At 35.7% G+C, this 24,696-nt stretch overlaps 2 protein-coding genes and 1 pseudogene across 2 annotated transcripts; all 3 read right to left on the bottom strand.

Annotated features, from left to right (window-relative positions):
* Positions 1 to 924: 924 nt before the first annotated feature.
* LOC104218028 (LIM domain-containing protein WLIM2b-like) lies at positions 925 to 4,132 on the bottom strand. Its single transcript, XM_009768452.2, has 5 exons — positions 3,868 to 4,132; positions 3,590 to 3,692; positions 3,471 to 3,490; positions 2,935 to 3,024; positions 925 to 1,358 (listed from the first exon to the last, which is right to left on the bottom strand). Exons 1-5 carry the CDS (start codon positions 4,000 to 4,002, stop codon positions 1,104 to 1,106), a joined length of 603 nt encoding a protein of 200 aa, XP_009766754.1. The 5' UTR covers positions 4,003 to 4,132; the 3' UTR covers positions 925 to 1,103.
* An 830-nt stretch (positions 4,133 to 4,962) lies between these two features.
* On the bottom strand, positions 4,963 to 8,298 carry LOC104217956 (remorin-like). The gene is made up of 5 exons (XM_009768349.2): positions 8,003 to 8,298; positions 7,579 to 7,629; positions 6,906 to 6,993; positions 6,173 to 6,254; positions 4,963 to 5,387 (listed from the first exon to the last, which is right to left on the bottom strand). Exons 1-5 carry the CDS (start codon positions 8,178 to 8,180, stop codon positions 5,190 to 5,192), a joined length of 597 nt encoding a protein of 198 aa, XP_009766651.1. The 5' UTR covers positions 8,181 to 8,298; the 3' UTR covers positions 4,963 to 5,189.
* A 7,086-nt stretch (positions 8,299 to 15,384) lies between these two features.
* On the bottom strand, positions 15,385 to 24,633 carry LOC138876321 (uncharacterized; annotated as a pseudogene).
* Between the last annotated feature and the right edge of the window lie 63 nt (positions 24,634 to 24,696).

A 24,696-nucleotide genomic window follows, 5' to 3' on the forward strand; every position in this document is an offset into this window, starting at 1 on the left:
TTGTTAGGGAATATTTGTAATAAGGAACTTGTAAAATGGAGTGTCTTGACAAGTTAGTCTAGATTGTTAGATTTAGAATGCGTGTGATGTCATATTTTTTTCCTTCTTTCGTGATTTCGTCTATATTTTGCATTCAAGTATATTATATTATACACTAGCCTAAATGTATCATTAGAATTAAGACCTTATTATCGACACTAAAATTTGTGTTTAGTCTATTTGGCGCATGCATTCACTAATCCATTAACTCATTCATAATACATTGTTATGACATTATAATTAAGTTCTCAATATTGTCAAGAAATATTGGCTTTGGTCAATCCTACTTATAAAAATCAATATGCATTAGGTTGAAATTTCAGCAAATATATAATTCGAATTCATAATTTCAAAATCCAGTAAATTCAACCTAAAAATTTTAAAGGTTGAAAAATCCGGAATTTGCCTCTTAATCATCAATGTAAACTAGTGACCTACCAATAATTCTCTCTTTATCATGTTTATTCGGTCATTCCAACATAGCTACATTTTGATCAATGATGCAAATATAGATGCATGTTGTTTAAGTAAAATTATAAGAAAATACATAGAATGAGTAAAAAAGACAGTCCAGTGCACAAAGTATTCCGCGTTCACGCAGGGTGCGGGAAAAACCACACCCCCAAGGGGGATGTTGTAGACAATGGTGAAGCCAGGAATTTTCTGAAGGGTGTTCAAACTTGAAATAAGTAAACAAAAAATTCCAACAAAGGTATTCAATATATGTTATGTACCTCCAAAACCGAATATTTTACTTATATACGCAATGTTATTTCCGAGAAAGGTGGTCAATTGACCGCCCTAATTTAAGCGCGGCTTCGTCCTGGGTTGTAGATAATCTACCATAATACAAGCATTAGTAATTGCTTCTATAGCTCGAATAAGTCACATAGAAATAATTTTATGTTGCTCCAAGGCTCCCAAAACACATAGAAGGAGTGTGAATGACAATTCGCAAATATATTATATAAAAAAACATATGAAGAAATTAGGGAGGGGAAAAAAAAGGAAATTAGACAATTGCTAAAATAATGTTGCAAACTAGGTATATTGTATTATTATGACTAATCTTTTGTCTCCTCTGGTTTAATTGGTTCTTCAGCAGTAGCACTAGAGCCTTCTTGATCATTTTCAGTTTTCTTAATTGAAGCAGTTTTGCTGAGATGGTTGTAGGAACCTTTTTCTTTGAATAATTGAGAGAAATGAGGTTTGCAATAGAGTCGTCCATCAAATGCAGCATAAGATGATGTTGTAAGTTTGCAACCTCCATGTCCACATTTGAAGCATAATTTGTGGTACATTTCACCATCCACTGTCACCTGCATGCATGTGTTAATTTTTTTGAATAAAAAGAATTTATTCAGAGGCAAATTTGAGATTTTAAGTCAATATTTGTAGAGCCACTATATTAGGAGTGAAAATTTGAGTCGAAACCCATTGAATCCGCCCACTCATTCAAGGTTGAGCCTAGACCTGTTAAATGAGCTGACCCGACCCGGACCCGAACGCGTTGACTCTTGGCCCATGAGTCCTCAACCGGGCCGAGCCAGTTCACTTTCTTATAGGGGCCGGTTCGGATTTGATCCATTAATCAAAATATGTTGACCCGACCCAGACCCGTAACCCATAATCCCTTAACTCGAGCCCTTATGGGCCGAATCCAATTTAATTAAAAAAAGTTAAAATCTAATAAACAATAAAAATTTCAAGCTTTATACATATATACGAACTTGAAATTACTACATATCCTTGAAACCCATTAGAATAAAATGAAAGAAAAATCATACTTCGTTAACATGAAGACTTGAGAAACATATGGAATTCAATTATTTCTATAACTAATAGTCTAAACCATATGGAATTCAACTATTTCGACAAGATGCCTCATAGTGTTTGATACTATATTCTTTCTTCAATGTTTGGATTCATTTTTTTAACCACTTGTCTGAATATATATATGTGTGTGAGCTGGTCCGGGCCGGTTGACCTGTGGGTCAGCTACCGGTTCCTGTCCGGTCCGATTCAGTAGTCAAAATATTATAGCCCGGCCCAGGTCCATTAAATTAATGGGTTGGTCCGGTTAGGGTTTCATGGGTCATGGGCCGATTAACGGGTCAATTTTAATGGGTTATGTGGGCCGATTCGTGGGTCGACCCGGCCCATTTGACAAGTCTAGTTGACCCGCTCATTATTGTACTCAGTTCATCTTGACTCATTCCATCTCAGCTCATTTAAAGTTGGTTGATTTTTAACTCAAAATGATTCATGAACACCTTTGCTAAAATATTTTTTAAATGATTCTTTTTATTTTATTTGCTATATATGACAATAACAAAAGAAAAAAAATCGTATTTGATAATTTAATAATTCATAAGAAAATAACACACATTAATTAATTAAAGAAAAAATGACATTGGATATTCGCTCTCAAAATAATAGCCGAAAAATATACATTTTTTGTATATATATACATTCTATATTTTATATATAAAACTTATACAAATTTTATACACTTTTTCGCCTACCAAATATAAATAGTTTCTGGCGCGAGCTAAAACTGAAAAGAGCCTTTAATGGACTATGACCCAAGTTTTAACCCATCTTGACTCAGTTTATCTCAGCTCAAGTAATTTTTGAAAGGGTCATTGGCCCTTCCATTTATTGATTCATTCATTTTGACCCCCACAAATCAGCTCAACCTGCCCATTTGACGCCCTTACACTAGGTACTTCATCCATTACTACTATGGACGAATTGAAGGTAGGAACTTGATACTAAATCCTACTAGCAACCCACTTATGTATATATCAAACTCTGATTCTTGAATAAAAAGAACTGAATATATGTTGACATTAATCAGTTCGAAATAGGGGTAAAACAAAATAAACTACTTACCTTTTCTAAGGGGTAAACTGTCTTCTTACATGCGGCACATTTATCTTGAGTACCAGAAAAGAGAGCCGAAACTCTGCTGGGGCTTCTGTTCTGTAATAACACGAAGTATACAAAGAATAAATATCGTTGTTATGCCATAATAATATTTAAAAAAAAAACAAGAAAATAAAGTGGAGTCAACATGTGATATATATACATAAATATAATTTTTTGACATAACTCCGGCGAAGGAGTGCCAATTGGTACCCCTTCGTATAAGGTGGCTCTGCCATTGATTGTGCTCCACCGGTAAAACAAAGATTATTGTTTTGAAGGAAAAAAAACTAGTCAAATGAAAATAATATTGAGAAAATGAGTAAATGTTGTCAAATTTTTTTTATCTAGCCCAAATATATGTGATACGTATGAACATTAAAGTGCATGGTACAAGATATAAGATTAATATTATTGTATTGATTTAAGATGAATTTTCTCTGATCACAATATTAATGCTACACGTAAAAATATTTTAGCGCATGTAAATATATGATACGTACCAGTTCATTTAGCTTCCCCACTGCTCAAGAAATAAGAAAAATAAACAAATAATTAGGCTAGGAAATTAATGAATAAAAATTGTTGGCCTTTTTAAAATGCATTAATTAAAACGACTAACATGATGTAGAATGCTTCAACGAGGCACCTCCTTTCTCCTTGAGGATTTGTTCAAAATGAGGCTTGCAATATAAAACTCCATCAAGGGTTGAATAATTGCTCAACTGTAATCCCAAAAATTAAAATAAATGTATTATAAGAAGCTTAAATTTAATGTAAAAATACCATTAAAAACTGTAGATAGCAAAATATTCGATTCTGTTACTCAGATTCTCTTATGTACATGAAAATATACATAAGAGATTATACACAAAAAATAAAAATAAAAAAAAATCTTACTGCAAGCCTTCCATTGCAATGGTTGCACCTAAAGCATGTATTATGATAAACAACTCCATTTGTAGAAATCATCTCTGCAATATAAACAGTTTTTTCACAAGCTTTACATTTCTGTTGGCTTCCTGAAAATGCCATTTTTCTTTTTTGATTATTATTTCAAGTCTAACTGGGAATTGAGATTTGAAATCCTTTTCATTCAAAAGTCTATAGCAAGGATTTCAATCTCTAAATTCCCAAAGTTATAACAATAGAAAACAAACAAAAAATATTAGTAACATGGTTTGCTATTTCTTTCCACTAATTAGAACAAACTCCATAAAACGAGTGGAGAAGCAAATTTTTTGCTAACGCTGAAGCCACGTAATGAAAAAGTAGTTAATTCAGTTGGCAGCTAAAATATGAAATTGGAAAAGTAAAAAATAGATCATTTTAAAGAAAGTTTAAAAGATAATTAAAGGGAATGATAAAGGGTATGGAAAAGGAAACTTATTACTAATATTCATCGGAAATCAAAGTAAATGTTCACTCACTTGAATAGGAATGCAAGTGATGACACTTATAAAGCATTAACACAAAGGAAAAATTGTAAACACATAAACATCTAGCAAATAAAATAAAACAAAAATTTTTGCATGGCTGACAAAAGATTTTGGTTGATGTTTGGCACAATTCTTCTTAGTGTCAATTTGATTCCAAATTCGAAAATACACAAATATTAAGACACTTTTGCAAAAATAACCATATTTGCAAAAATAGCGGATATGGTTCCTTCATCCTTAACTAGTGTCTCGGGTTTGAGACTTCAGAAAAAAGAAAAAGAAAAATCCTAGTTGGGAGCTCTTGCTCCTTTAATATTCTTTATTTTAGTGTAAATTTACAGTGGTCAAACATGATCATAGTGGATGCTCATGGTTAATTATTTAAAATTTTAAGTATTATCTATGAATACATAACAGAACTTGGCCAAAGCCAATGGGTGCTTCAGCATCCATACTTCAAAACGTAAATCCGCCACTGTCTTTATGTGGCATGAATCCGGATTAGTCACGGCCTCAAAGCGGATATCGGACACCAAGTAAGAAACAAAAAAGAAAATGAAAAATTAACCAACTTGACAGAAATTTTGAGTTTTTGTTCCACATGATTGTTCTTTCAAAAATATAAACAAGAACTTGCTCTATACACAAAAGGATCAATGATTAAGCAATTATACCCAAACAACTCAAAGAAATAAAACTAGAAAAGGTCATGGTAACAAATAAGGAAAAAACACAGTGCTGAGTCTGCATATGACTGTTTTTGAGAAATTTGAAAAAAAGAATTTAGCGGCCAAAGCAACCCAAGAACTTTTTGGGAATTCCAGTTTCACGAAATTTTGCAGCAGTTTCCTCTACTTTTAGAAAATCTTGGCCTCGATTTGCTTCAATGAGTGCCCTCTTCTCTTCTGCTTCCCTATGAATTACAGCCATCTTGTTCTTCATCTTCTCTGCATATTCTGCTTTCTTCCTCTCCAATTCTTCCTGCTCGGATCAGAGGTACATGAGAAAGCATATATATGCTAGAGACATAGTTAAAAGCTTCTTACAAGAGTTAAAAAGAATTGAATTTTCCTTTTTCAGATGTAAAGAAAGTCTTAGAACAATGGTAAAGTTGTCTCCATGTGACCTATAAGTCACTTGTTCGAGTTGTGAAAACAATCACTAATGCTTGTCAGTGGCGGAAATAGGAATTTCACCAACGAGATTCAAAAAATAAAAAAGGTAAACATGCGAAGAAGTTATGGAATTCAACATCTAATATATAAATGAAGAAATAAAATTTGACATTATATACACAGCGTAATTTCGGCGAAGGGGTTTTGGCTGAACCCTCTTTCCCCTACCTAGCTCCGAGCATTAGGGTAGTCTGTCTACATCACATCTCTTTGGGTGTGGTCCTTCTCCAAACCCTATGTGAATGCAGGATACTTTGTGTACCGATTGAAAAAAGAAGAAGATATAACTCTAGTGAAAGCTTCACACATGCTTCTTGTAATTAACCAACAAAGTAAGTTCATGTAAATTAGTCTTAGGAAATCACAAAAATGTGATCTTGAACTAAACAAGCAACAGTAATTTCTTTCATATATTAGTATTTAGTAAACTAGCAAAAGTTATTCTTATCCCTAACTCATTTAGCTATTAAAAGTGGAAACAATAGGAAGTTGCATGCTTGATCAGTAAAAAATGACACCAGGGTTAAAAAAAAAAAAACTCAAAAAGTGACAGCACTTAAATGAAATGTACTCAGTAAATCAAATTTTCACCTCAATTTGTTTCAGCTCAAATTCTATAGTTGCCTTCTTAGTGTTCTCCCAAGCTCCAACAGCAGACAACTTTTTAAATGCCCTGTTATTTGTTGAAAATGATGACTATTATTAATAATCCAAAACAAAAACCTTACATGAAAATTGATATCAACAGATAAATAGTGAAATATTTACTGTGACAGCTTAGACGAATCTCACATCGATAAAATACGAGAAAGAAGTTGAGTATATAAGTAAATAAACTTTAAATTCTAGTGACACATTTTAAAGTCGTGTGACCTATGCCAAAAGCGGATAGTATTACCGGTGGAATAAAGTATTATACATACATATATAGGTGTTGCAAATTCCTGTGGATTGTCATCCTTTATTCTAAATAAGCATTTCATTTAATATTGTGATATTTACGTGTCAATTTTTATTTCCTAAAACAATTTTTCCATGACCTAGATGAAATAAAATTACAGGACCATAGACTAGTACAGATGCCAATAATTCCTAGAAAGTTAGATGTAACACTATTGAAGGCACATTCAGTTCATTTTGTGTTCTCCTAACAAATAAAAAAGTACGCTTATTTTCTCTTTCGTTTTTTTTCTTTTTCTGTTGATATTGATTGCCAAAATGAATGAATGAATGAATGAATGAATAAATAAATAAATAAATAAATAAATACATGAATAAAAAGGAATAGAGTGGGAAAAGTCAGGAGGGGAAAATCATATGGTACTTATTATCAGCCTTTGCTTTTTCATTGTCTTCCCATGCCTTGATCAAAGCCAATCTTTTCTCTGATTCAACTTTTACAAGGGCAGCATCTGTAAAACCAAAAATACCATAATAAAATTATAAAAACCAATAATTGTTTCAACAGTAAAAAAGGACAGTCCGATCTACAAAACATCTCGTGTTTATGTAGGGTTTGAGGAAGGGTTGCATTTCAAGAGTATGACGTAGATAGTCTACCCTAATGCAAGTATTAGGGGCTACTTGTACGACTTTAACCCGTGACCTATAGGTTATAGGAAGATAAATTTACCGTTGGTTCAAGACTTCCTTTCCGCGGTAAAATAGGGAAAGTTATTTAATGGGGAATAGGAATATTAAAGTAAAAGATTTTGAGGGGGAACAGAAACAATACTTACAATATTAACTTATTAAGCCTTTTACACTATAATTTTTCAATTAATGGTACCTTTAAAGATTTCACTTCACCAACCTTATTTTTCTTTTTTTTCTAAAAGCTTATTCTTAATAATTCCCTTAACCAGACAGTTTCCAAAATGTTCTCATTTTGGAAATAATTCTCAAAAATACCCCATAATTTTATAAATGAAAAATAATAAAGGCGAATTAATTGGTCAAAACCAAAAACACAAAAAAAAATCAGCTGACAAATTTACCTCTGTCGTTGGAATTCCCTGTACTTTTCTGAATTCCAGAATCTGCAGCCTCTGTCAAAAAAACAAGATTTTAACCAATCAACACTCCTTAAATTAAAATGGCAAAAATTAGTCCTCAAAGCTACAATAAAGGGTCGCCCAATATACAAAGCATCCCGTATTTACGTAGGGTTTGAGGAAGGTAGGATGCGATGTAAATAGTCAATCCTAATGCAAGCATTAGTGACGGCTTTTACGGCTCGAACAAGTGACCTATAGATCACACAAAGACAACTTTACCGTTGCTTCAAGCTCCCTTTCATCCTCCAAACTACAATATACAGTGACAAACCAAGAAACAGAAAGACAATTCTCTTATATGTAAGCAAAAAATATACACAAAATACAATAAACAAAAAATATTTTAAAAATGAAAATTATATACTTTCTGGAGCAAGAGGAGGAGGTTTGGAGGGAGAGATTTGCTCTTTATTATCCTCTATAAATGGAACAAGAGCAAGAGCATTTTCTTCAACTTTCTCTTTTGGCTCATTTTTGTTGTCATTTTCTTGAGTTTCTTGAGAATTTATTGGAGAAACTACAAGAGTTGCTTCTTCTCCCATTGATTCTATCTTATATGAAAATGTTGTGTTGTGTTTTTGATATAAATATACTAAGCCCAAATAAGAGTAAAATGAAAATACAGAAAACAAAAGAAAGATAAAGGAAGTAGAAAGAGAGTAGGTAGAAATAGATATAAAGGAAGCTGCCAAAAAAAGTTATATAGAGATAATCATAGATAGGGAAGGATTATCTTTCTCTGATGTTAATAAGAATTCTTATGAAAGTTAAACTCTTTTTAAAATTTTGAATTTGATACAGATAAATTTTTTTCACATTATCTGTGATTATAAGTTAGTTATCATTTTTATCAGATTACTTATTTATGCTTATCAAATATTTATATAGTATACAAACATTTTTACATCATCATTACATAAGTAATTAAACTCTTTTTCAAAAGAACAGTTTGGGAATGTATCCACCTTAATTTGACTGTTACACGAACCATAATGGTTCCGACTTAATCACATATGAATTTTAAATTACAAGTACCTACACCCCAATTTTTGTACACGGCACTCAACTCACAAGTCACAATCATTTTACGCCACACTAATGAGTAAATTAAAAAGGTTAAATAATTAACCCAAGTAGCCACCCAGCTAATTTCTTAAATTGAAAATAGTCGGCGGATATAATATATATATATAATCCACGTTAATTATATAACTATGTATAATTAACGTACAATTTATGTACTTCAGCTACAAAAAATAAACAATAAATTTGACTGGCTATTTATGTAACAATCTTTTTTTTCTATCTGTCTAATTTTTTGTGGATAGAACTATCTAATAATTGTGCTGATAGGATGTAAGAGATACCCCTTGAAATTAATGGAAATGAGCACATCACGGTAATAAAAATTAAAAATTAAAAATTAAAAAGAACATGACAATTGTTCTCAAGAAGAATGTTGATTGAAGAAATTATTATCTTTTCTCCGATCCGGTCCACAATAAGTGACCAATTTTCTTTTGGCACGTCCATTAAGAAAATACTAAATTCTATACAAAAATACCTAGTATGACTAAACTACTCTTAGTTAAATATTTAATGTGAGGAGTAAGAAAACTTTTTAGGGATATGTACATAAGGATAATTTTGTAAAAACAAATTGAATTTTTTTTATTATATAAATGGACACTTATTTTGGACCAAAATAGAAAAGCAAATTTGGTCATTTATTGTGGACCTGAGAATATCTAATTAGCCGGTATTAGTCATCAACTAGATTTTCCAGGTAATGAAATAAGTAGGAGTAATTAATTAGTAGTAAAAGTTAGTAATGCTGATGATTTTCTGTCTTTTGCTTTCCTTGTTTTGCCAATTGTAAAGCATCAGCGTTTACGGTTTCCTGATTCTTGACACATAAGGCAATCGTGCTTTATCATCTAAAGTTGACAAGTAATTAATCTTTATTAATTCTCTGGGACTATATTATATTTAAGGTTGAATAGTTCAACCCTTACGAGTACTATTTATACAACACTGACACATTTGTGAAAGTTGGTATTCTATAGCGTAATACGCAACAGATAACGCCAACACACTAATTGATGACGAATGAATTAACCTCATTAGCAAAAATTTAGGTGGTGTTTAGATATGATTTTGGTTCAGTTTTTAGAAATGATCTTTCTAGAAAAAGAAAAAAAAAAAAGCTCTTTCGTTCGGATCAGTCTCTAGGAAAATGTTTTTCTATTTTAGTTTTGAGATACTTTGCATTGGACATGCTGGAAAAGTTTCCCGAGGTTTGAAAGTTTGACTAGGTTTTGTTTTTCGAATTTTGATATATAAATTTAAACCAAACTAATCAAATCTTTATATAGTAACAATCCCTACAAAATGATAGTACTGATCTTTTACCCCAAAACTTTTCACCCTAATTATAGGCTTTTAATAATTTATTACTGAACCTTCGGCACTAATTTAGCGGCAAAAGTCAGATTGATTTGGATTTGGATAATGTTATAGTAACTAAGCCAAACGGACCAAATTCATTTTCTCTTTTTTTTACAGAATTGATGACAATTAGAAAATTTGTGATCATAGTTCTTCACTAAATAAAGACGAATGTCTTCACGATGTTGCGACTTGCGAGACGCCTGCGTTGAATGTGAACACTCTCAGGGAAAATAGCATGGACTACTAAATTTTTTGGACTGATAATTGAAAAATATTAGGGGTATACAAACCAAACCGAAAAATCGCATCAACCCAAAAAGTCAAATCAAACCGATTAAAAACTCCGACTTGATTTGCTTTAATTTGGTTTGGTATTGAGTAAAAAAAATTTGATCCAACCCGACATATAAATATATAATTTTATATATACTTTTAAGATTTTATATAGAATTTTCTTTAAAAAAAGTCTAGAAATACTTAGGATTCTCTTGCGGGATATAAATTTTAAAAGAATATGAAGTGCTCCATATTTATTGACCTTAAATAATGGGTTGTATGATCACTTTCTTATCAAGTGTTACTGAAATGTGTCTATTTCTTTGTTCTTCCGTATTCATATCATATGTTAAGATCTATTAAGTTCTTACTATATCTTTTTCAAATGTGAATTAATTATTAATATTTAGGTATCATATTGATTTTTATGTTTGATTACTAAATTCGGTTAACCTGAAAGTGTATATCAACGCAAAATTATTGCCAGATGACTAAAAAAATAACTTTTATGTATTACTAATAGAATTCTCCCATAAGAATATTTTAATCGATAATATGTTTGTCAATTTTTTATATTTTTGCTAAATATATATTTACTTATCAAATATTTAACAAAGTAAGATTGAAATAATATGTAAGCAACAAAAAATCCGAAAAATCAGACAAAATTGAACTAATCCAAACCGATATAGTTAGTTTAGTTTTGATAAAAATCGAACTAACCCGGTCCATGTACACCCCTAAAAAATACCATCATTTTCAAAGTCATTAAAAAATAATCACTATTTTGCTGAAAACGCCAAAAGTTCTAGTATAATATGTTGGATTATGGAGCTCCTACGTATAAACTTCCAGCATATTACGTTGAAACTCCAGCACACGAAAGCTCCAGCATAATATGCTGGATTATGGAACTCCCGTGTATAAACTTCCAGCATATTATCTTGAAACTCCAGCACATTATGAAATTCCAGCACATTGTGATGGAATCTCATATGTAAAAATTTTGAACTCTAGCGTATTATATTGGAATTTTTTCGAACTTTTAATGTTGTTTTTGTTCAGATATGTTTACATGAAAAAAAATTACTTTTGAAACAGTAGTTATTTTGTAATTACCAATTGTAAATTTGACTATTTTTAATTTTTTTGTGAAACTATCATCTATGTCTATTTATAAGTAACTCATTACAAAAATTGACCAATTTATAAAATATTAATATTAGCCAATTAACTATTTGTAACAAAAAATTCAAATTTTGCTCTTTTTTTGAGTGGGTGTTATTAGAATAGATTGGGAACATCTTAAGGAGCTTGAATCTCAATTTTGGGATGATTTTGTGAAGTTTTGAGGTGGTTTGAATTGAAAATTCGAAGTAAAAACTGAACATGAAAAAAAAATATGTGTCTCATTTGTGTATCACTTGTGTATCACATGTATACCTATGTGTGAGATACATGCGTGATACATGTGTCGCAGATTTTTTTTTTTTAACTCGATTTAATTACGAATTTTGATATAAAACCCACCTCTAATTTTCCTCAAATTTTATATATTGACTTATCTATATGTTTTCAATGAATTTCAACAATACTCATTGAAAAAGTTCCTTTTTTGCTTAGATTTTTGGAATATTGTATTTTTTTTTTGTATTTCATCACCTTATTTGCTATCTCATTCATGAAATTTCCTTTCCATCGTGTATCTAATGTTGCTAATCACACTTAAAAATATGGAAGGAGATTTTTGCATGTGATTCTTTGAGAGAAAGAACCTTATTTATTTGGTTTTTTAATTTTTATATGTGCTTGACTAGTTTTGGTAAGTCTATGACTAATGACTGTTGATAAGTCGAGACTTATTTGGGACATTTGTGTAAGTTTTTCTAATTTTTTTCCCACACTCGCACGTAGGGGTGGCAAATGGGCGGGTTGAGTTGAACTTGGACGGGTTAAAATGGGTTAGGTCAATAAATGAGTCATTGTCTAACCCAACCCTAAGTGTACTTGAGCTAAGATAGGTTGGGTCAAGATGGGCTAAACAATAGGTCATAACCCAACCCGCCCAACTTGACCCATATTTTAGAACCATGCTCATCTTGTGTAAAAAAGTCTTTTCCCTTAAAATGTATAAGTTGAAAAATATTTTGAGAGTGGGGGGTTGGGGTGGGTGAGTTGGGTTGGGTGGGTGATGCAGAAAAACGAAAAAATAGAAAACAGAAAATTGAAAATACAAAAAAAAGTAAAAAAAAAATTGAGGGAGTTTGCGCGGGGTGGTGCAGAAAAACAAAGAAAAATAGAAAAATTGTAAATACAAAAAAAAAGAAAAAGTAAAAGAAATTTTTTTGAGGGAGTTTGCTCGGGGGGTGGTGGGAGGTGATAATTGCACGGGGCGCCCTATTTGGTCGCCCCATTTAATATATACCCATTTTTTAAAAAAGTTTTAACATGTACCCAGTTTTTAAACAACTTCAGCCCATTTCTCCTCCTCCTCCTTCGTTTTCTTCTTTTTCTTCTTCTATTAACAACTGAAAGACACTATGATTATTTCTCTAATACTACCACTATTTCTTATGTTTGACCTAATTAAGCAACCTTCAATCAATTATTTTCTGTGTTTATCCTATTTCTCAACCACTGCTAGTCACTTTTCTGGCATCCCAGAAGTTGAGTCATTCTAGTAACCCTTTCCATTCAATTTCTAGTATCCTGCAATGAGTATCCGACGGTTATCAGGCTAGCTATTTTCATTCTGGTGAATTTCCAATTTTCCACAACTTAGTAAGCATGCTTGTTCCTTTGAGCGGCAAATGCTTACTGAATGTATTTAGCTGGCTCAAGCAGGTCCCTGTATCGCCAGTTAAAAAACAAAAACTTCATCTCTAGAGAAAAATAAAAATTTCAGTCTCGTCTACTAGAATGCTGAAATTTTACGTGATTGTCTTTGCTATTTCAGCCCCGTATGCTGAAGTTACGCGAAAAAATGGGTACGCTTGCAATTATTTTTGCAAAGCGGACACAAGTTAAAACATGACCCAAAAAGCGGGTATAGAAATGAGTTAACTTGGGCTCAGCCCAAATTGATCCATGAGCTAAAATATTTGTAGTCCAACCTATTAATCTCTGAGCGGGTTCGACGGGTTGAATGAGTTTGTGCTCAAATTGTCACCCCTGCTCACACGTAGGCATGATGGGCTTAAAATGTTTCAGTTTGGCAGTGGACTCAAATCGGCCCACATTTGGGCTAGTTGGTTGTCTTTGATTTCGATTACCAGAATTTGAGAAGCAATTTACGATCAATGCCTTGAAAAAAAAAAGTTGGAAATCGTTCTGAATTTTTTCCGAACAAAGTAGTCTTAAGCCTTTTGAAAGGACCATAAAGTTCTTGTGATCTTTATATTCGGGGGAAATTCAAAAATAGCCAGATTTACACCTGGTCCTTCAAAAATAGCTCAATTTTAAAAGTAATCAAAATTTAGCCACTTTTTATGTAAAGATAAATTTGAGTGAAAATACTGTTCAAAACCTGAAAAATACGCCAGTATATTATGCTGGAGTTCCAGCATAAGTATACTTGAACTCCAACATATTATACCGGTCCAACATAATATACTGGAGTTTGGAGCACCGATGCTCCAGTCTCCAGGATATTATACTGGAGCCAGTAAAGTATACCGGTCCAGCATAATATGCTGGAGTTCATACACAGGTGCCCGAACTCCAGTATATTATGCTGGACCGGTCTCTATTGCAGCAAAATAGTGGCTATTTTCATTGACTTGGGAAACACCGACTATTTTTGAATGATCAATCCGAAAATTAGCTATATCGTGCTATTTTTACTTATATTCATTGTTGGACAAAGTTTTGCTTTGGATTTCCCACGATTTTCTCCCAAAACCCCACACCCCAGAAAGTATATTACACATTATATATGATTTCCTTTTCTTATCAATATTCAGTCCTGAGACTTCCTTAGCACACCCAACAATATTTTATCTCGGGCAATCAAATTTGGCCCAAGCACAAATGACCCGTCTAGCCCGTCCAAAATCATCCCAACCCGTTCATTTGACACCCCTAATCCTATCTTATACTATATGTTTTACGCCGTATGTTCCTCATAAACAAAGTTTAAAATTGACTTCTAGTACAGTATTGTCTACACAGTTGCTTCATCCGAACATAGTAACTTTGATTCAAATTATGTATTTGTCTTAAAAAATTTATTCGGTATATATACAAATTACATCATTTATTTACCAACAATTTAAAATAATTATAATTTCAAACTCATAAATTTTAAATCCAAGTAAAAAAATTGACAAAATTTGGAGTTAGCACTTTCTCCGCATGTTTTGGTGTAAAAAGAGATCCAAGCGTCAAAACAGAAATGAAAAGGGCCAAAAATACCTCGAGAACCAACTCTCCTGTGGATTGCGCACCTGGGAATCTTTGATACCAACGGACCAAAATAAAAACACAGAAAAAAATGCAAAATTTGGAGTTGCTGGTTTACTGGAAAACATTGGTCCCCTTTTGACGCCCATGGAATAATATTTTCTTCACTTTTTCACTTATATAAATTGCGCGCTATCTATACTTCTTCTACTGCACTCTCTTCTTCTTTAATTTTGAGTGTTCGATTATTAATTTATTTATACTTTAAATGGATGTATACATTCCTGAAGAGTACGTTATTCAACGAAGACTGGAGAAAAGGAGTAATTTGTCTGCTGCGGCTGCTAATAAACTCAATGGGAAGTCAGAGAAAAGCAGAAAGGTGTTTCAACAGTCTGATAAAAAAGAAAGAAAAATAGCCGCAGGGCAAACATCTCTATCTTCGTGTTTGGTGCACAATAATGACTACATTTGCACAAAAAACTCTCTTGGTTTTGAGGAAAATATAGTTTTCACATTTTTTTCTGCTTAACCAATTTTAGTGTAATTAGTTATTACTAAATGTTCATTAGTACTAATCATAACTCACTGTTATTATTAATATAGAGTTCAGGCTAACTATATATACTTCAATGTATTAGTTCCCATTTCTGTAATCAGAACACTAACTGTAGCTGCTACCTACATAAAGCATTTATGTGGGATAGGAATATGTATTGTTCTACAAGAATAAACTTGTCATTGTATACTATACGTGCACGTGTAAGGTTCGATTTTCATATCAAACTCTCTTTTTTTTTTCTTTCCTCTAGCTCAGGTCTCACCCCGACCTCTTTCCGGGGGCGAATTACTGCAGCAGGGGTTCGTCCAAACCCTACATTTTATATATAAGGCAAAATCTATTTTTTATCTTTATATATTATGTTTTAAATTATTTTGACATAACCCAAAAATATAGTTTAGTAGTCAAGAGGGTTCAAAACCTTTGTAAGGTCATTGGTTTAATTTTCACTAGCCACAACTTCTTTTTATTTTTTTTCTTTTTTGAACTCCCTTAACGAAAATCTTGTTTCCGCCACTGCCTCTTTCCTCATCCCCGAAAAGAAATACACCCCTTGAAGCTAGGAGCGGCAAACGGGCGGGCCAGATCGGATATGGTTCGGGTCGAAAACGGGTAATGAAAAAACGGATAAATTATTCGACCCGACCCATATTTAATACGGATAAGAAACAGGTTAACCGGCGGATAATATGGGTAACCATATTATCCATGACTTCTTGCATATATATGATATCTTTTGGGAGAATTCCTAGTCTTCCTAACTTGAGGAACCCTCAATTTGAGGCTTTACAAATGTAAAAGTTAGACCCATTGGTTATCCATTTTCTAAATGGATAATATGGTTCTTATCCATATTTGACCTGTTTTTAAAAAGTTCATTATCCAACATATTTTTTAGTGGATAATATGAGTGGTTAACTATTTTCTTTTTACCATTTTGCCATCATTACTTGAAGCTAATGAAAATAGTGGCGGAAGGGATGTTCATCAAGAGATTCAAAATATTAAAAAATGAACATGGGCATGAAAATTGTAAGGGGATTCAATTATATTAGGTTTGTTATTTGTTGTTGTAGGGGGGGGGGGGTTCATTTTCCATTATGATTTTTGAAAGAATTTTGCATTCAAGTATTTGAACCATAAACAACCTCCTATGACTAGAATCAGTGCCACGAACAACTCCCAATAGACTGCGCACCGTTGTTTAATGGAATTTTTACCTCGTATAGCAAAGATTAACATCTTATTTATTTTAAGTAAATACTATTTAAAAAATTATATTCTAAGATACTTTTTAAGGTTTATAGCAAAATATTTAATTTTGGTTACCTCTTAACCCTAAACAACTAAATACGCTAATCAGTTACACTTTTTTGCATTTAGATATGCATATGTCAAAAGCAGCATCGGAAAACTCAGCCCAAATAGGCAGATAACAAAAGATCCCACTGTTATCTTGAACAAAGATGATGGAGTTTGGGACTGAGCAACTTGATTTTCTGTTAATATATTTCAATGTATTTTCATGTATTTCATTGTATTCATTGTCTTTTTTTCCATTGTAATTCAATGTATCTCGTTGTATTCCATGTATTTCATTGTATTCACTATCTTTTTTGCTCATTGTATTTAAATGTATCCTGCTGTATTCTATGTATTTCATTGTATTCACTGTCTCGCTATATGCCATGAATGTATTCATAAGTTTTTTTAATTAATATAATTTATGTATTCAGATGTATTATATAATTTCTCTGAAGATTGCTATGTTTTTGGGGTATTTTTCGATTGAAAATTTTTTTATAACTGAAAATAGAAAATTTGAGTGTTACAATTGATTTTGTTGATTATATTAGGATTCTATTATGTTAATTGATTCACTTTTCGTTTTAAAAACAGTGTAATTCCCTATTTCACGCCGTGAATACAGTCGAATACAATAATCTGTCCAGTTGTAATTCCATGTTTCACTCCATGAATACAATCGAATACACTCGAATACAACAACTGATTAGCTGGACTTCCCTGATTCACGCCTATTTTTGCTACTGAATTTATGAATACAATAGCTTAAATACATCTTATAACCACATAAAAGGTATTTACAATCCGTAATATAGCAAATTGTATCTATATATGACTAATTACTACTAATAAAATAGTGCTTTATGAAAATTTCTCTTGTTTAATTATAGGTTGCCATCTTTGGAAAGTTTTCTTTTCTTTTTTTATATTTTATCTTTTGATAAGTGGGCCCACAGATTACTCTTCCGTTATATTTATTTTACATGTTTTAATTTGATTGAGAATCTAAGAACATAAAATATTTTTTGAATATTGTAATCTTAATCATATCACATAAGGAAGTGTCATTATGGATAAATAAAAATATTAAAATAAGAACTTACTAAACATAAATATAACATTCTTGTTGAAACAAATTTAAAAAGAAAAGTAAGATACATAAATAAAATGGATGGAGTAGAAAAAGATTAAAAGGTAAAGCATTAGGTATTGAGTTTAAATTGTAGTATACACTAATGGTTTTGAAAATATGTATTATAATTAGATTTCTTATAGAATAAGCACAAATAAATATGTGATAAACATCAAGGAAAATAGCTATTTTGGTCCTTAAATTATTTCTTTGACCTTTGACTATGTTTATTTTGCTATTTTGGTCCCTGATCTAACGGAAGCACAAGGATGTTTGTCACGATCCGGATTTCTCACCATCGGGTGTCGTGATGGCGCCTACTATCGCAGTTAGGCAAGCAAAATATATAAAACACTTTTCCTGCTTTCTTCCATCAATAGAATAAACGAGACAAAATTTAAGCGGAAGACTTTAAATCTAAAGCAACTGAAAACCAAAAGTGCGGAAGTTTAATACACATCACTACCCAAGGTCTGTGTCACTAGCTCACGGACTACTACAGAATACTACAAACAATGTCTGAAAGGAAATACATCATGTTTGTCTGATATAAGATGAACAAACGAAAAACATAGAAAAAGACTTTGACCTGTGAACGCCAGCTAGGCTACCTCGAGAGTCCCTGGACTGAAGATAACTCCCAGAAGTCCTACTGCTGCGGTCCGTAAGCTGCTCTCTGATCTGTGCACAAAAATGTACAGAGTGTAGCATCACCACAACCGACCCCATGTGCTAGTAAGTGCCTGGCCTAACCCCGACGAAGTAGTGACAAGGCTAGACAGGACCTACCACAATTAACCTGTACAGATATATATACAAGTGCAAGAAAACAATAATAAGATAATACAAAGTAACGCTAGGAGGGGACATGCTATCGGGGAGTAACAGATAAAAATGAAATATCGGAAATAAATAGAAGAAACTCCGGTTCCCATGATATATGTATATATATATAGTGGACGGCGTGCCACACGATCCCATAATATCATATATAAGTGGACGGCGTGCCACACGATCCCAATTCATATCATATATAAGTGGACGACGCGTCACACAATCCCAATTTTCATATACCACGTGGTAGGCGTACCACTCGTTCCCATTTCATCTTTATCACAGTGCACAATATGTCACCAACAACGGAGGCCAATAACCAATAATCACTCTAATTTGTGGTAGGCGTACCACTCGATCTCATTTCGTAAAATTATACGTTGACGGCGTGCCACACGATCCCTTTTTAATGATGTACAAGTGGACGACGCGCCACACGATCCCATAATATAGTTCATAATATCTGACTTCATATAGTAGACCCCTTTAGGGGAGAATAACAACTCAATACTTTTAACCCGGCAAGGGTACAGCTAACAGCCCAAAATATCCCGACAAGGGAGAGTATATATCAGTCTACACATCCCGGCAAGGGAGTAATCACAACACATTCTCTTTTTAAATCACATCTTCCTCAACTAACACATTCCTGTTCGATCTAACGCTCCAAAAATACACCAATCACAATTCTACCTCAACCGTTCACATTATATGAAACTCATCAGTTAACCAAGACAGTTGTATCACGTCATTTGAATTAAAAGCAATTAAGACTCACGGTCATGCTAGACTCCGGTGCATAGATAACCGTCACCATACCTATACACCGTACTCCACATTAGCAAGTAGCAAATAACATCCTAATCCTATTCCCTCAAGCCAAAGTTAGAACAAACACTTACCTCGAATGCTCCAAACTCAACTCACGCTTCTAGTATAGCTTTACCTCTTGATTCCACCACCAATCCGCTCGAATCTAGTCATAAGTTACTTAATCACATTAATAATTACTAAATGAATCACTCCCCATGCATGAAAATAAATTTTACAAGGTTTTTTTCCAAAATGGTCAGAAACACCCCCGGACCCACGTGGTCAAAACTTGAGGTTCGGACCAAAACCCGGTTACCCATTCTCCCACGAATCCAATTATATGATTTGTTCTGAAATCGGACCTCAAATGGAGGTCCAACTTCTCAATTTGATGAAAACCTAGGTTCTACCCAAAACACCCAATTTTCCCCATGAAATCTTTGATTTGAATTTGAAATCATGTTAAAAGATGTCAAAGAATAAAGAAATTAAGTTAGAAATCACTTACCAATCATTTTGGAGAAGAAAAGTTGTTTGGAAAATCGCCTCTTATGTTTCGGGTTTTTGAAAAGTGAAAAAAAGACTAAAAATCCCGAGTTTATATACTTTGCTGGGGGCTGGCGCGGACCGCGCAGAAATGTACCGCGGCCGCGCCGAGGGAGAGAAGAAGTGGGCTTTCTCAGAACCCACCCAGCGCGGACCGCACTGATTTGGTGCGCGGCCGCGCTGGTCGACCCTCTGAACCCCACCACGCGGACCGCACAGAAAAGCACCGCGGCCGCGTGGCTGCCAGCGCGGACCGCGCGGAAATGGCCGCGACCGCACTGGGGCCTGCAATATCTGAACCTGCATTTTTAATGTCTAAGACCACCCAGGCCCCACTCAAAACTCACCCGAGCCCTCGGGGCTCCAAACCAAATATTCATATGATCTCGAAAACACCTTACGGACTTACTCGTGCGATCAAATCGCCAAAACGACATCATATACATAGGATCAAGCCTCGAAACACATGATTTTCTTTCAACTTTCATAAAACTCAAATTCCCCATTTTAAGTCCGAAACACGTCATATGACGTCCGTGTTTAGCCAAACTTTACAGATAGTGCTTAAAACATATTTAAGACTCGTACCGGGCGTCGGAACCAAAATAAGAGCCCGATACCGTAGTTTTCTGATCAATTTTCTTCTTCCTTTTCCTTAATTAATTTCAAAGAACAATTTCACACAAAAATTCATTTCTCGGGCTTGGGACCTCGAAATTTGATTCCGGGCACACGCCCAAGCCCCATATTTTTCTACGGACCCTCCAGGACCGTCGAATCACAGGTCTGGGTCCGTTTACCCAAAACGTTGACCGAAGTCAATATTATGCATATTAATATCAAAATTCATCAATTTTTTCACATAATTCGCATATTTCAACATAAAAGCTTTCCGGCTACGCGCCCGGACTGCGCACGCAAATCGAGACAACTAACAGCAAGGTTTTCAAGGCCTCGGAAGCACAGAACAAGGAAGAACTACGGTGATGACCCTTTGGGTCGTCACATTCTCCACCTCTAAAACAACCGTTCGTCCTTGAACGGACAAAAGAAAGAAGTACCTGAGTCGGGAAATAAATAAGGATAACGACCCTGCATATCGGACTCGGACTCCCAGGTTGATGCCTCAGGAGGCTGACCTCTCCACTGAACACGCACTGAAGGAAAACTCTTCGACCTCAACTGTCGATCCTGCCAGTCTAGAATAGCCACCGGCTCCTCCTCATATGACAGATCCTTGTCCAATTGGACAGTGCTAAAATCCAACATGTGCGATGGATCGTCGTGATACTTCCGGAGCATAGATACATGAAACACGGGATGCACAGCTGACAAGCTAGGTGGCAAGACAAGTCTATAAGCCACCTCTCCCACACGATCAAGAATCTCAAATAGACCGATGAACCTAGGGCTGAGCTTGCCCTTCTTCCCAAATCTCATCACGCCCTTCATAGGCGATACACGGAGCAGTACCCGCTCACCAACCATGAAAGCAACATCTCTGACCTTGTGGTCTGCATAACTCTTCTGTCTGGACTGAGTTGTACGAAGTCTATCCTAAATAATCCGGACTTTATCCAAGGCCTCCTGAACCAAATCAGTACCCAATAATCGAGCCTCTCCCGGCTCAAACCATCCAACTGGAGACCGACATCGGCTACCATACAACGCCTCATACGGAGCCATCTGGATGCTAGACTGGTAGCTGTTATTGTAGGCGAACTCTGCTAAAGGAAAAAACTGGTCCCACGAGCCTCCAAAATCAATAACACATGCTCGGAGCATATCTTCAAGAATCTGAATAGTCCTCTCGGACTGACCTTCCGTATGGGGATGAAATGCTGTGCTCAACTGCACCTGGGTGCCTAACTCTCGCTGAAATACTCTCCAGAAATGCGAGGTAAACTGCGGACCCCGGTCCGAAATGATAGATATGGGCACCCCATGAAGGTGGACGATCTCCCTGATGTAAATCTCAGCTAATCTCTCGGATGAATAGATGGCTGCAACGGGAATAAAATGCGTTGACTTGGTCAGCCTATCAACAATAAACCAAACCGCGTCAAACTTCTTCCGAGTCAACGGAAGTCCAGTAACGAAGTCCATAGTGATTCACTCCCACCTCCACTCGGGAAGCTCAATCCTCTGAAACAACCCACCAGGTCTCTGATGCTCATACTTAACCTGCTGACAATTCAAACACCGTGCCACATATGCCACAATATCTTTCTTCATTCTACGCCACCAATAATGCTGCCGCAAATCCTGATACATCTTTGCGGTGCCCGGATGAATAGAGTATCGGGAGCTATGAGCCTCCTCTAAAATCAATTCCCGAAGCCCATCCACGTTAGGCACACAAACTCGACCCTGTAATCTCAATACACCATCATCTCCCAAGGTCACTTTCTTGGCACCTCCACGCTGTACCGTGTCTCTCAAGACACACAAATGGGGATCATCGAACTGCCGATCACGGATACGCTCCAATAACAAAGAACGAGCGACCGTGCAAGCTAATACTCGACTAGGCTAAGAAATGTCCCACCTCACAAACTGATTTGCCAAAGCCTGAACGTCCAAAGCAAGCGGTCTCTCACCGACCGAGAGATAAGCAAGACTGCCCATACTGTCTGACTTCCTACTCAAGGCATCGGCCACCACATTGGCCTTTCCCGGGTGATATAAGATAGTGATGTCATAATCTTTCAACAATTCCAACCATCTCCTCTGCCTCAAATTCAACTCCTTTTGCTTGAACAAATACTGAAGACTCTTATGATCCGTGAACACCTCACACGTCACACCATATAAGTAATGCCTCCAGATCTTCAAGGCATGAACGATGGATGCCAACTCAAGATCATGCACCGGATAATTCTTCTCGTGGATCTTCAACTGCCTCGAAGCATAGACAATGACTTTGCCATCCTGCATCAACATTGCACCAAGTCCAATACGAGATGCATCACAATAGACTATATAAGGCCCTGAACCTGTGGGCAAAACCAATACCGGTGCCGTAGTCAGAGCCGTCTTGAGCTTCTGAAAGCTCACCTCACACTCGTCTAACCACCTGAACTGGTCACCCTTCTGGGTCAATCTGGTCATAGGGGTTGCAATGGATGAAAACCCCTCCACGAACCGACGGTAGTAACCTGCTAACCCCAGGAAACTCCGAATCTCCGTAGCTGAAACTGGTCGAGGCCAGTTCTTGACTGCCTCTATCTTCTTCGGGTCTACTTAAATACCCTCTACTGATACGACATGACCCAGGAATGCGACCGAACTCAACCAAAACTCGCACTTTGAGAACTTGGCATACAACTGACTATCCTTAAGGGTCTGAAGAACCGCTCTGAGGTGTTGCTCATGCTCCTCCTGACTGCAGGAGTATATAAGAATATCGTCAATGAAGACTATCACGAACAAGTCCAAATAAGGTCTGAACTCTCGGTTCATCAACTCCATGAATGCTGCTGGGGCATTAGTCAATCCAAATGACATGACCAAAAACTTATAGTGCCCATACCGAGTGTGAAATGCTGTCTTAGGGACATCATACACCCTAATCCTCAGCTGGTGGTAGCCAGATCTCAAATCTATCTTTGAAAACACCCTCGCACCCTGAAGCTGGTTGAATAAATCGCCGATCCTCGACAGTGGATACTTGTTCTTAATCGTCACCTTGTTCAATTGTCGGTAATCAATGCACATCCTCATCGAGCCATTTTTTTCTTCACAAATAGCACTAGTGCACACCACGGCAAAACACTGGGTCTAATGAAACCCTTCTCAAGCAAATCCTGAAGCTGGTCCTTTAAATCTTTCAACTCGGGCAGCGCCATATGATACGGAGGAATGGAAATGGGCTGAGTGCCCGGCCCCAGATCAATACAAAAATTGATATCCCTGTCGGGCGGCATGCCCGACAGGTCTGAAGGGAAAACCTCGGGAAACTCCCGAACAATAGGAACATAATCAATAGACGGGACCTCAATGCTAGAGTCGCGAACATAAGCTTGATAAGCTAGACACCCCTTCTCGACCATGCGTCGAGCCTTCACAGAAGAAATAACGCTGCGAGTGGTATGACCTGAGGTCACTCTCCACTTTAGTAGGGGTAAATCTGGCAACGTCAAGGTCACAGTCTTGGCATGGCAATCCAAGATCGCATGATACGGGGACAACCAATCCATCCCTAATATGACGTCAAAATCCACCATATCCAAGAGCAACAAGTCAACACGGGTCTCAAGACCCCTGAATACCACAACATAGGAATGATGAACCCAGTTCAGCACTATAGAATCCCCCACTGGTGTAGACACATATACAGGAATACTCAAAGTCTCACTAGGCATAACCAAATAGGGTGCAAAATAGGACGACACATATGAATACGTAGATCCAGGATCAAATAGCATAGAAGCATCCCTATCACAGACCAGAATGGTACCTGTAATCATAGCATCTGATGACTCAGCCTCTAGCCTGGCTGGCAAAGCATAGCAATGGGGCTGGGCCCCACCTCCCTGGGATAATCCGCTGCTGATTGACCCCTACCTCTAGCTGTCTGAGCTCCACCTCTAAGACCTCTGCCTCCACCTCTATGTCCTCTACCCCCGCCTCTAGCTGGCTGGGCAAGCTGTGGGGCAACTGGTGTCTGAGTCATAGGGTGAGGTCCCTACTGCTGAGAGCTGTCGAAAGCTCGAGGGCAATACCTGGCAATGTGCCT

Source organism: Nicotiana sylvestris, chromosome 8 (genome assembly GCF_000393655.2).
Source record: "Nicotiana sylvestris chromosome 8, ASM39365v2, whole genome shotgun sequence".
Lineage (NCBI taxonomy): Eukaryota > Viridiplantae > Streptophyta > Magnoliopsida > Solanales > Solanaceae > Nicotiana > Nicotiana sylvestris.

What these genes read in the sequence shown, in the direction of transcription:
- LOC104217956 (XM_009768349.2), bottom strand. Translation starts at nt 8,180, where the DNA reads ATGGGAGAAGAAGCAACTCTTGTAGTTTCTCCAATAAATTCTCAAGAA. An exon ending in AAAGCAAAGGCTGATAATAA is followed by an intron (nt 6,255 to 6,905) that starts GTACCATATGAT and finishes AACAAATAACAG; the next exon opens with GGCATTTAAAAAGTTGTCTG. An exon ending in TTGAGCTGAAACAAATTGAG is followed by an intron (nt 5,388 to 6,172) that starts GTGAAAATTTGA and finishes TGATCCGAGCAG; the next exon opens with GAAGAATTGGAGAGGAAGAA.
- LOC104218028 (XM_009768452.2), bottom strand. Translation starts at nt 4,002, where the DNA reads ATGGCATTTTCAGGAAGCCAACAGAAATGTAAAGCTTGTGAAAAAACT. An exon ending in ATTGCAATGGAAGGCTTGCA is followed by an intron (nt 3,693 to 3,867) that starts GTAAGATTTTTT and finishes TTGGGATTACAG; the next exon opens with TTGAGCAATTATTCAACCCT. An exon ending in GTTGAAGCATTCTACATCAT is followed by an intron (nt 3,491 to 3,589) that starts GTTAGTCGTTTT and finishes TTTCTTGAGCAG; the next exon opens with TGGGGAAGCTAAATGAACTG.